Source organism: Borostomias antarcticus (genome assembly GCF_949987555.1).
Source record: "Borostomias antarcticus genome assembly, chromosome: 16".
Lineage (NCBI taxonomy): Eukaryota > Metazoa > Chordata > Actinopteri > Stomiiformes > Stomiidae > Borostomias > Borostomias antarcticus.
In genome coordinates, this window is record NC_140249.1 from 25,108,060 (window position 1) to 25,120,808 (window position 12,749).

Below are 12,749 nucleotides of genomic sequence, written 5' to 3' on the forward strand. Positions count from 1 at the left end.
GTCTGTATTAAACACAGTTAACAGAGTAGTCTGTATTAAACACAGTTAGCAGAGTAGTCTGTATTAAACACAGTTAACAGAGTAGTCTGTATTAAACACAGTTAGCAGAGTAGTCTGTATTAAACACAGTTAACAGAGTAGTCTGTATTAAACACAGTTAACATAGTAGTCTGTATTAAACACAGTTAGCAGAGTAGTCTGTATTAAACACAGTTAGCAGAGTAGTCTGTATTAAACACAGTTAGCAGAGTAGTCTGTATTAAACACAGTTAGCAGAGTAGTCTGTATTAAACACAGTTAACAGAGTAGTCTGTATTAAACACAGTTAGCAGAGTAGTCTGTATTAAACACAGTTAGCAGAGTAGTCTGTATTAAACACAGTTAACAGAGTAGTCTGTATTAAACACAGTTAGCAGAGTAGTCTGTATTAAACACAGTTAACAGAGTAGTCTGTATTAAACACAGTTAGCAGAGTAGTCTGTATTAAACACAGTTAACAGAGTAGTCTGTATTAAACACAGTTAGCAGAGTAGTCTGTGTATTAAACACAGCAGAGTAGTCTGTATTAAACACAGTTAACATAGTAGTCTGTATTAAACACAGTTAACATAGTAGTCTGTATTAAACACAGTTAACAGAGTAGTCTGTATTAAACACAGTTAGCAGAGGAGTCTGTGTATTAAACACAGTTAACATAGTAGTCTGTATTAAACACAGTTAGCAGAGTAGTCTGTATTAAACACAGTTAGCAGAGTAGTCTGTATTAAACACAGTTAGCAGAGTAGTCTGTGTATTAAACACAGTTAGCAGGGTAGTCTGTATTAAACACAGTTAGCAAGTAGAGAGGGAGGGGGAGAGAGGGAGGGAGGGAGAGAGAGGGAGGGGGAGAGAGAGGGAGGGGGAAAGAGGGAGGGGGAGAGAGAGGGAGGGGGAGAGAGGGAGGGAGAGAGGAGAGGGAGGGAGGGAGGGAGGAGAGGGAGGGAGGAGAGAGAGGGAGGGAGGGGGAGAGGGAGGGAGGGAGGGAGGGAGGAGAGGGAGGGAGGGAGGGAGAGGGAGGGAGGGAGGGAGAGAGAGGGAGAGAGTAAGGGTAATCAGGCTGGTCACCTGTAGACAGCAGCACAGCGGGGGGGCACGTCCGTTTGCCCGGGAGCTGGAATATATAAACGTAACCCATTAAGATGGCTTACTGTTGACTGCATAGTGGGAATTGAGTGTGTAGCCAGACCTCGGGTGAGAGGGGGGTTAGAGGATGGAGGGCTCTGTTGTCTGTCTGGCCAGCGTGCCGTCCTCTGCCCCCTTATCTCCAACTAAGCAGGTGTAGGAGGATGCTAACCACACACACACACACACACACACACACACACACATGTATCTGCGAGGTCTGATACTGGCTCCTATCCGTCTCCTCTGACGGCGTCTGTCAGGGGTGAATATCACTGGAGACCTGGGAACTCTGAGATAAGAGATCACACAATGCATACAATGTACACAACGCACTGTGTTTGAGCACACAGACACACACACGTTTGTACAGTACACACTAGTGAAGTGTTTGTGTGGGTCATCCCTCTCGGGATGGGCAGGGAGACGGTGTGTCCCTCTCGGGATGGGCAGGGAGACGGTGTGTCCCTCTCAGGATGGGCAGGGAGACGGTGTGTCCCTCTCGGGATGGGCAGGGAGACGGTGTGTCCCTCTCAGGATGGGCAGGGAGACGGTGTGTCCCTCTCAGGATGGGCAGGGAGACGGTGTGTCCCTCTCAGGATGGGTAGGGAGACGGTGTGTCCCTCTCGGGATGGGCAGGGAGACGGTGTGTCCCTCTCGGGATGGGCAGGGAGACGGTGTGTCCCTCTCAGGATGGGCAGGGAGACGGTGTGTCCCTCTCAGGATGGGCAGGGAGACGGTGTGTCCCTCTCGGGATGGGTAGGGAGACGGTGTGTCCCTCTCTGGATGGGCAGGGAGACGGTGTGTCTCCCTCGGGATGGGCAGGGAGACGGTGTGTCCCTCTCAGGATGGGCAGGGAGACGGTGTGTCCCTCTCAGGATGGGCAGGGAGACGGTGTGTCTCAACAACAGCCGCCATCGCCTTGCTTCAGGGTCTCAAGAACACTTTTGGATTGCGTGTGATTTATGTGATTTATTCATCCATGGGTGGGTGTGCGTTTAGCTGCAAGTAGATATTTGTGTGTGTGTGTGTGTGTGTGTGTGTGTGTGTGTGTGTGTGTGTGTGTGTGTGTGTGTGTGTGTGTGTGTGTGTGTTACAGCCCTAGACCCCAGCTCTCCTCCTCACCACTTCCGTGCTGTTGAAGTGTTGTAGTTAACGGAGATGTAACCCTGTCAGTGACAATGTTAACCTATGCTAATACTTGAAGAATTGCATTTAAGTCTGAGGCAAAGTAATATGATGGCTTTTTTCCCTTTTTAAATCTCCTCAATCACCTGTTCTAAACGATGGTAGTGATGATGTATCTGGAGACTGGTTTTTCAACACCATTAGGTGTTCAGAGGACTGACTCAAGCTGCAGTGCTCTACTGCCACCTTGTGTTCAAAGGTATAACTGCAGTTCCCTCTCACAACGGGGCTCAACAGCTCCAGTTCATGGATACAATTGTGTGTGTGTGTGTGTGTGTGTGTGTGTGTGTGTGTGTGTGTGTGTGTGTGTGTGTGTGTGTGTGTGTGTGTGTGTGTGTGTGTGTGTGTGTGTGTGTGTGTGTGTGTGTGTGTGTGTGTGTGTGTGTGTGTGTGTGTGTGTGTGTGTGTCCTGAATTCAGATGCTATTCAACGCATTACAAACCTTGAGAGAAATGCTATTTTCCTACAAAAAAACATAATGCATCCTCCCATCTTATTACAGATATCTGGTTGACTGTCACAGCTGAAATTGTAGAAATAACTGTGTTTGTTTGTTGTGTGTGTGTGTTTGTTGTGTGTGTGTTTGTTGTGTGTGTGTTTGTTGTGTATGTGTGTGGGCGGGCTGTGTTCATTATCGATGTCTTTCCATTCATCCATCCCTCCCACTCTCTGCAGACGGGCGTGTTGAACAAGCACCTGAGTTCTCTGATGCCAGGTCTGACAGCCAAGGTCTTCAGGACCTACAACGCCTCCATCACCCTCCAGCAGCAGCTCAACGAGCTCTCCAACAGTACGCAGCTCAACACACACACACACACTCCTGCAAACATCTACACCACTGCCCTCTCTCCCTCTCTCTCTCTCTCTCTCCCTTTTTCTCTCTCTCTCCCTCTTTATCTCTCTCCCTGTCTCTCCCTCTATCTCTCTCTCTCTCTCTCTCTCTCTCTCTCTCTCCCTCTCTCTCTCTCCCTCTCTCTCTCCCTCTTTCTCTCTCTCTCTCTCTCTCCTCTCTCTCTCTCTCTCTCTCTCTCTCCCTCTCTCTCTCTCCCTCTCTCTCTCCCTCTTTCTCTCTCTCTCTCCCTCCCCCCACCCCCCCATGTCCTTCTGTAGAGCGTCCCTAAGCGGAAGCAGGAAGAGGAAACCATGGGACCTTCAATCAGAACAAATATGAACGGTCGTGAACGGCTGAGAAAACATATTATGAATGTTAGTGAACGGCTGAGAAAACATATTTCTTGATCCCGATTGAATTATGCCGTGACTTTCACATATGATGTTTGTCAATTTAAAACATACATTTTGCTAATCTCTGTTAACATGCAAGTTAGCTAATATTAACTAGCCGACATTACACTCGTTTAACACTCACCAAAACCTTGTAAAGCCGATCTCATATGCCAGCTCTTACAGAACTGACTAAATCTTATTTCGCATTCTGCAGCTCTCAACATGGCTAGACTAATAACTTGCAAAATTATGTTTTAAATTGACAAACATCATATGTGATGGTCATGGCACAATTCAAACAGGATCAAGAAATTATTTGTTTATCGCCATTGACAACCGTACATATTTTTTCCGAATTAAGGTCCCATAAGACGGCGCTTCCGCTGAGGCACTCTATTAATCCCCAGTCCAGCGTCCCTAACCCTAACCCTACTCTATTAATCCCCAGTCCAGCGTCCCTAACCCTAACCCTACTCTATTAATCCCCAGTCCAGCGTCCCTAACCCTAACCCTACTCTATTAATCCCCAGTCCAGCGTCCCTAACCCTAACCCTACTCTATTAATCCCCAGTCCAGCGTCCCTAACCCTAACCCTACTCTATTAATCCCCAGTCCAGCGTCCCTAACCCTAACCCTACTCTATTAATCCCAGTCCAGCGTCCCTAACCCTAACCCTACTCTATTAATCCCCAGTCCAGCGTCCCTACAGGGTCAGGGTTAGGGATGCTGGACGGACTGACCATAACCCTACAGGATATTTATCTGTTCCTCCTCAGTGTCAGACAACCAGGTGGAGAAGCTGCTCTCCTACAACAGAGCCAACCGGGCGGTCGCAGTACTCTGCAACCACCAGCGGGCGCCGCCAAAGACCTTTGACCAGTCCATGGCCAACCTGCAGGCCAAGGTGTGGGGGGCGGGGTTAAAGAGGGGCTGAGATGAGTGGTATGGAGGGATTAAGTGAAATTAATTAACTGAAGAAAATTGACTTGTGTAGTACAACTGTCCTAACCACTAGCTCCATTAACGAGCAGTGATTGAGAGAGGCGTTGGCAGTTGGTCAGTGCAGGTGGTTGTCTGTCTGTCTGCTGGCTCGTCTTAGTGTGGGGGGTTGTCTGTCTGTCTGCTGGCTCGTCTTAGTGTGGGGGGTTGTCTGCTGGCTCGTCTTAGTGTGGGGGGTTGTCTGCTGGCTCGTCTTAGTGTGGGGGGTTGTCTGCTGGCTCGTCTTAGTGTGGGTGGTTGTCTGTCTGCTGGCTCGTCTTAGTGTGGGGGGTTGTCAGCTGGCTCGTCTTAGTGTGGGGGGTTGTCTGCTGGCTCGTCTTAGTGTGGGGGGTTGTCTGCTGGCTCGTCTTAGTGTGGGGGGTTGTCTGCTGGCTCGTCTTAGTGTGGGTGGTTGTCTGTCTGCTGGCTCGTCTTAGTGTGGGGGGTTGTCTGCTGGCTCGTCTTAGTGTGGGGGGTTGTCTGCTGGCTCGTCTTAGTGTGGGGGGTTGTCTGCTGGCTCGTCTTAGTGTGGGGGGTTGTCAGCTGGCTCGTCTTAGTGTGGGGGGTTGTCTGCTGGCTCGTCTTAGTGTGGGGGGTTGTCTGCTGGCTCGTCTTAGTGTGGGGGGTTGTCTGCTGGCTCGTCTTAGTGTGGGGGGTTGTCTGCTGGCTCGTCTTAGTGTGGGGGGTTGTCTGCTGGCTCGTCTTAGTGTGGGGGGTTGTCTGCTGGCTCGTCTTAGTGTGAGGGGTTGTCTGTCTCGTCTTCTAGATCGATGCCAGGAGGGAGCAGCTAGCGCTGGCTCAGACGGAGCTGAAGCAGGCCAAGAAGGAGGCCAAATCCAACCCTGGCACCAACAAGCTGCAGTCGTGAGTTACACACAGACACACACACACACACACACTACTTTATCAATAGGAGTGAGAATTACACACCGTACTAAACATGGGGTAGGGGGAGAGAGAGAGACCGGCAGCCGGGATGAAATCACGGAGTCTGGAGGTGTTCGCCTCCCACTCCGCACGCCAGGTGTGCTCCGCCCATCCTGCCTCGCTGATCTTACAGGGGAACGCCGCTGTCATAGCAAGTTTAGGTCAAATGTCGCTTTGTCCTCAATGAAACCGATCCGTACACACCAACATTTAACCGATCCGTGCAGTAGTAAGCTAGCTCCTTTTTCCTCTGTGCGCGCACCCCCTTTATAATGGAGGTCTATGGGCCTCTGCTAAAAACTAACACTAAAAATGATAAACATGCATTTTCAAGGCAGGAAGCACCAGGAAGCCCCTTACCGGTCTCAGTAGAATGTTGTCTTGTGAAATGAATCGCCATCCCCATGTGCTGACGTGTTAGGCATGGCTAGGAGGATGTAAACAATCGTCTAGCTTTACCGCACACGCGCATGCTCCCGCTCTCTACAACGTGTTTACAGTGTGAAAGGTATGGTGTAGTGCGTTGGGCGAAATAGTTCTGGCTCAAATGGAGCTTTAGTTTCAATATTCGGTTTGAGAATGCGATATATTTCACATGACAGCATACTGAGACCGGTAAGATCACACCCTGCGCTTCCTGCCTTGAAAATACATGTTTATCATAGTTTTTAGCAGAGGCCCATAGACCTCCATTATAAAGGAGTGCACAGCGGTAAAAGGAGCCAGCTTACTACTGCACGGATCGGTTAAATGTTGGTGTGTACGGATCGATTTCATTGAGGACAAAGCGACATTTGACCTAAACTTGCTATGACAGCGGTGTTCCCCTTTAAGATCTCTGCGTTGCTGCAGGAGATCCCGTGCGGCAGCTCAAGAGGGTGTCTGGACTTGGGACGCCGGGGAGGCTCCGCTGTTGCAGTGAGCCTGTCGTGGAGCAGATGGTTAGGCTCCAAGGCCAGGCAAGCGAGCGGTTGGCGCCCCGGGTCTCGCCAGATCCGGGTATGGCTGGATCCCCAGAGGGAGTGACATATTGGGCCACCGCCCTAACCCGGGTCCAGATGTTCGAATCCGCCCGCTCCAAAGTTGACCGATTCTTGGGAAGTTGTGGACGGAGAGTAACCCAGGATACCCTGAGGGCGGTTTGTTTAGTCTTGGCCACCAGGGTTCTTTGCTCTACAGCGCCCCCGTCTGGTGTGGGGAGTCATGGTAGTCTCGCCACGCCAGACTTTCCAGGTCTCCGCCTGTCGTTTAGAGACTGACTTGTGAGTCTCGAGTCACGGTAACAGATTGGGTGAAAATGGGACTAAATCAGGAGGTTAAAAAGTGTGTTTGTGTGTGTACATGCAGACTACTGTACATAGGCTCACACTGCGCACACACATCACAACGGCACACACACTGTATATATGACATGTACACTAGGGTGCATCAAATTGCAATGTTAAAATTAAATCTCAACATATCATTCTGCCTGGGGTGGCATTTTGTTATGACACACATACAAATGATTTGTGCAAAGTTTTGGGAAAATTACTTGAGATTTAGAGGTCCAACGCAGCATGTGAAAAATACCAAAATGGGCGTTTTTGGGTGTTTTCCTGAATAACATCGATGCAATCTCAAAAACGACAAGAAATAGATTTTTTGAACATTTATTTTGAATAGAACAACATAAAATCTAATACTCAAGTAAAGTACAACTCCTCAGTGTCTGTACTTAAGTACAGTATTCAAGTAAATCAAGTTACTGTCCTCGAACATGTCTCAATATAGTGTCCTACTCCTGGTCCAGCTTGCGCTTGCTGCGGCGAAGATTTGGATTTTGTGTGCGGTCATGCTCAACTGCCTGCAGCACATTTTGCAGGTGCTCCTCGCTCCTGGCTGCTGCCACGAAGTCTGACGTCAGTTTGACGCCACGCTCGGCACAGTCATTCACCACATTGATGGCACGTACATTCACTGCACCCGTTTGAAATGCTGCACTGGAAGTCCAATCCTCTACATCCAGTGAAAGAAAAGTTGGATCAATGTGCAGCAGGTGCATGCCGAACCAGCAGTCTGGGTTGGCGAGGTCAGCCAAGCTGGTGGTCGGCGAGAGGGTTGGAAACTTCGGCTTGCCAAAGCCAGTGCCAAAGCGGAGCTGTGGGGCTCGCATGGGTAGATCAGCCGGCTTGTGCTCCAAGATGGCATCTGCAAGTGCGCGCCGCTCACCAACTGGCACCTTGGTGCTGAAGAGTGCCAGGGGCAGCATCTCGCATGTCAGGTACCATAGGTGCCTCTCCAGAGCCTTAATTGCTGATGCAGCGATGCCCTCGTCAACAGCCTTGTATTCACACAGGTGGCAGTAGAGTGTGAGGTCATTCCATCCAGCATCTACGGCCGTGTCACAGGCCATCCACCATGTTGCGTAGATGTGCGTAATGAACTTGGCAAACGCCCGAATCTTCAACACCTGCTGTTGTGTTGTGATGGTCCCCTGAGGAAGCAACGCAATGTGCTGCTCCATCAAGGCCAGCTTGAGGGTGTAGAGCAGCTTGGCCATCCACCGTGCCTTGTGCAGTGCTCCCGGTCGTTGCAAGGTTACTGGAGTTTGATCTGCAATGTCTGCACTCAGATACACTAGACATAGCTGCACAAACTCACGATAGTCACCCCTCTTGTAGTTGAGCAGTCCTGCAGCGCAAACATTGAGTTCAGCACGCAACTTGCCAAGAAATGGTGGTTCAGCATCCCCAGGAATGTAGCAGGACAATGTGCCGCCCTTGAGTGGCAACAGGTTCCAGTTGTCCCGCAGACGTGTAAACAATGTCACCTCTGGCGATCGTGACACCTCCACCTTGAGGTGAGTGAAAATGTGGCTGAGGAGCACCTCTCCGATGTGGTGCCGGCAACCGGACCAGAGTAGTGGTCGACCCAGTGAGTTCTGGATGGCAATGCAGGCTGCTGTGAGATGGCCGGTGTTTGAGGCCGTGGTGTCAAATGCCATGTTGACAACCTGATCGGTACAGCACCAGTCCTGCAGCAGCTTGCATGTCAGCCGGGCGATGATCGTTCCACATGCCTCGTTAGTCCCCTTCATGTATGCTGGCACGCCGAGTAGTTTTAGCCGCTCCGCATCTCCGACCACCACCGTCAGACGCTCCTCCAACTGACGCACATTGTTGAGCATTGGTGTCAACTTGCTGTCCCAGTGCAGGGTGCACATGGGAGGGGGTGTCCACTGCTCGTGCTGTTCCTCACTGATGGTCTTCAGCACTTGACGGCGTGATCGGTCTGCTGTCGCGTAGGATGTGGAGACCATTTCTGAATTTCCACCTGACTCCTCGATCAGGCCGCGTGTGAAAGCAGCCTGCTGCGTTGGTGTCATCTTCAATCGTGTAGCCAGTGACACAAGGCTTGGCCGGCTGAGAATGTCAGATGGAATGAATGCTGTGGTGCCTGTCTTCTTGCGTTCACGGATGGGTGTGTTCTCAGCCAGTGGAGCAACTGCTTCATCTGCATTGCCATCCTCATCACTTTCGCTTTCTAATACCACCATGCTGGTAGACATCGCCGTCATCTCCTGCTCCTTGGTGAGGTAGGCCTGCTGCGCTTCTTCACGCTCCTGTCGCCGCTTCACCTTAATAATGATAATAATAATAATAAACTTTATTTGTATAGCACCTTCCATGACATGCAATGCAGCTCAAAGTGCTTTACAGATCAAGCACAAAACATTAAAATAAGAAAATAGAAGCAGAAACATAAAATTACATAAAAATAAAAGCAAACCTTGGATTGCAGCTTGACATCGAATGCTCCAAATGTGGCCACTCTGTCGCCCTTCATGCTGGCTAGAAAAGCAAGGTCCTCTGCATCACGGATCAGCTCCTCTGCGTTTGGAGTCCACAGCGGGAACGTGGCATCCAGCTTGTGCTCCATTGCGTCCACCAGTCGAGCAGTAGCCTCACTGGAGCGCCTTTCCTTTGGTATGCGCCGCAGCTTGTTGTTGGCATCGAGGAGGGCTATCATCTTCTCACATGCTCGCTGATCACTCCCCATTGGGATGTTGGCCTTTCCATAAAATGGACGCACCTGCTCCAAAACAATCTTAGCCGCCTGGAACCGTGACATGGCTCCAGTCAAACCTGGTCGCTTTGCATGCAGTTGTGTGTCGCAGTTATACAGCAAGCACCGCAAGATCTGGTGACCACTTGGCAGCTTGGCGCCAGTGATAATGGCATCTGCATCGGTGATAGTGGCGCCCAGACCAAAAACCAGGGTGCGGCTCCTCTGGCAGGGGCCTAAGGCCATCTTGTGAGAGCTGGATCCTGTGGTGTGTGATGGTGGCGTTGAGGGAATTGACTCAGCAACTGAGCTACACAGGCAGAGCTTTTTATAGGCAAAGCCCCCCCCCCCCATTTTTATGCAGGTGCGTGAAAATAGAATAGTTCCCGCAAAACAGAGGGTAAAATGTGCGGGAATATTGGAACAAACAGGTCTCCGGGCTTGAAATGTAACAATATTGCAACAACACACACACTGTTGTTGAATAACACACACACACACAGAGGTGCGGGAATATAGGAGCAGACAGGTCTCCGTGCTTGAAATATAACAATGTTGCAACCTTGTGCGTGAATAACTCACATTCACACACACACACACACACACACACACACACACACACACACACACACACCAGCAGGCCATGTGCGAGCAGGGCAGAGTGAAGGGACACAGTTCCTGTTACCCCCTTATGCCATAAAATCAGACGTACCGTTGCACCTCTAAATCACCTCGTATCGCTTTAATATTTTGTATCTATTGTTTTTGCATGGATGGTAACACTTTTAGCACCCATGCAAATCAATATTCCGGAAATGTGTATTTTGATGCACCCTAATGTACACATACTGTATATACTGTACACACATTACACACCATTTTGTATTTTGCTCTGTCCAGTCTAGTCCTGCACCCTGTCTGATGTCTCCATCAGTGTTATGCACCAACTGACCAGAACAGACTCCTATATATATGTTACGGTCAATGTTAGAAAACGGGGAATGTGAGCTTTTCCCGGTTATTGCGCACATTCCCCGACCTCGCGGGGAATGTAGGAGAAACATGTGCGTTTCTCACATCTCCCGGGTAATGTGCACATTCCCCGACCTTGCGGGAGATGTGAGAAATTGGTTAGTATTTCTCACATCTCCCGCAAGGTCGGGGATTGTGCACATTAACCGGGAAATGCTTACAATTCCCGACCTTGCGGTAAATCTAGGAAAGCGCAACTGTATGCAAAACCTCTGCGCAGCCGGGTGGTGGGAGAGGGCTCGTGCGCTAAGAACGAGAGGCGCTTGACATTTTGCCCATGGTTTTCGAATACATAGCATCAATTGCATTAATGGAAACATTAAATTGGGCCTAATTATACATGTTGAAAGTTAAGATAATTAGCCTACAAGCCGCGAGGCTACGCAACACAATAAGCAAATCAATCTCACTGTTTCAATCGTCCCACTCATCTGTTTACTCACCCCGCACGGCAGGGACGAGAGAAACATTCACATCTTCTGTTCTCGGCCGTCTTGAATTGAACTGTTACACCACAGAACGAAACTTACAACTAATAGGTTAGTAAAGGACATGTACAAGTTGTTTGTCATCAAAAAATGTAATCTCCATCTTTATTAATTTCTTTGTAAATCTGATCAAACCAAAAAGTGTTTCATTCGTCCCGGTCCTCCCCTACAGGTAATAACAGTCTGTGGGGACCTTGAACAGTAATATAGCCTATGCTGCACACAGTGCAAGTAGTATTAGGAGGATACACTGGTGATCGAGTTAACAAACGCAAAAAGAAAATTGCAACAACAGGAAGGTGGGAACCTCCAAAGGAACCCTACACGTTAGCTAGCCGAAAGAGACGAAAAGACGAAAAATCTCTCACAGGTGTGCGCCAGTAACGTTAGCCCAACTACCGTGGGGGCCTCTTATGGTGCAGGCCATCTGAGGCGTCACATAAGCCCTCTCCCACCACCCGGCTGCGCAGAGGTTTTGCATACGGTTGCGCTTTCCTAGATTTACCGCAAGGTCGGGAATTGTAAGCATTTCCCGGTTAATGTGCACAATCTCCGACCGTACGGGAGATGTGAGAAATACTAACCAATTTCTCACATCTCCCGCAAGGTCGGGGAATGTGCACATTACCCGGGAGATGTGAGAAACGCACATGTTTCTCCTACATTACCCGCGAGGTCGGGGAATGTGCGCAATAACCGGGAAAAGCTCACATTCCCCGTTTTCTCACATTGACCGTAACATATATATATATTAGGTGTGTGTATATTTATATATATATATATATATTAGGTGTGTGTATATTTATATATATATATATATCTATATGTGTAAGAAGGAGCAGGCAGTCAGTGTTTGGTTGTTGATTCCAGGGCGGTGGAGCGTAAGAAGAAGAGCGTCCAGCGCTGCGAGGATCAGCTGTTGAGGATGGAGGTTCAGGCCACGGACAGAGAGGAGAACAAGCAGATCGCTCTGGGCACCTCCAAGCTCAACTACCTAGACCCTCGCATCAGCGTGGCATGGTCAGGGGGCGCCCTCTCTCACACACACACATGCACTCTTTCTATGATCACACACACACACACTTTCTCTCTCTCACTCAAAGACCAGTGATTCTGGTTGTCTTAAGTCTTTGGATCCACTCAATGTTGTTGTTTTTGGGGGTGAGAGGTTTGAAAACTGCCCCAAGCTCTCCCCGGTTTGAACTGGAGATCCTCCAGAGCGCTCTGCTCAAGAAACACCCAGAGGCCTTGGAGAGATCTACCGCCCAGGGCCGCCGTGCGTCTCCCCTCTCCCGCCGTGCGTCTCATCTCTCCCCTCCCGCAGGTGTAAACACCTGGACGTGCCTCTGGACAAGATCTACAACGCCACCCAGAGGGCCAAGTTCGCCTGGGCCGTAGACATGACAGACGAGGACTTCCACTTCTAACTCTGGAGCTGCATACTGTACCTGAACATAAGGAAACTGTTATTAAAGTGTTGATGAAGCCCCTGTCACAAGTTCTGTGAATGAGTTTTATTACTGGGTTTAGATTTTATAATCCTGTTCAGTTTTCTATTATCTTGTTTTATTGCTGTTGGCACTTTAAATAATGGTTGTGGAAAATGTGTTGGTTTGGTTTATGTTTTAAATTTTGACCGTTTTTACATGTTTACAAATTGAAATAAAGTTTCATATGAAAAATATGCCAAAGTCTCGTCAT

The 12,749-nt window shown here is 49.3% G+C and overlaps 1 protein-coding gene across 1 annotated transcript in view; it reads left to right on the forward strand.

Annotated features, from left to right (window-relative positions):
* The window catches only part of LOC311319833 (DNA topoisomerase I, mitochondrial), a gene marked incomplete at its 5' end in the record, with an annotated part of 57,772 nt that extends 45,289 nt beyond the window's left edge, over window positions 1-12,483 (forward strand). The window contains 5 exons of the mRNA XM_084451439.1: window positions 3,025-3,139; window positions 4,353-4,480; window positions 5,321-5,418; window positions 11,919-12,068; window positions 12,373-12,483. Of these exons, the coding sequence (XP_084307565.1) occupies window positions 3,025-3,139; window positions 4,353-4,480; window positions 5,321-5,418; window positions 11,919-12,068; window positions 12,373-12,475 (594 nt within the window). The 3' untranslated portion in view covers window positions 12,476-12,483. The remainder of the gene's footprint in view (window positions 1-3,024; window positions 3,140-4,352; window positions 4,481-5,320; window positions 5,419-11,918; window positions 12,069-12,372) is intronic.
* Between the last annotated feature and the right edge of the window lie 266 nt (window positions 12,484-12,749).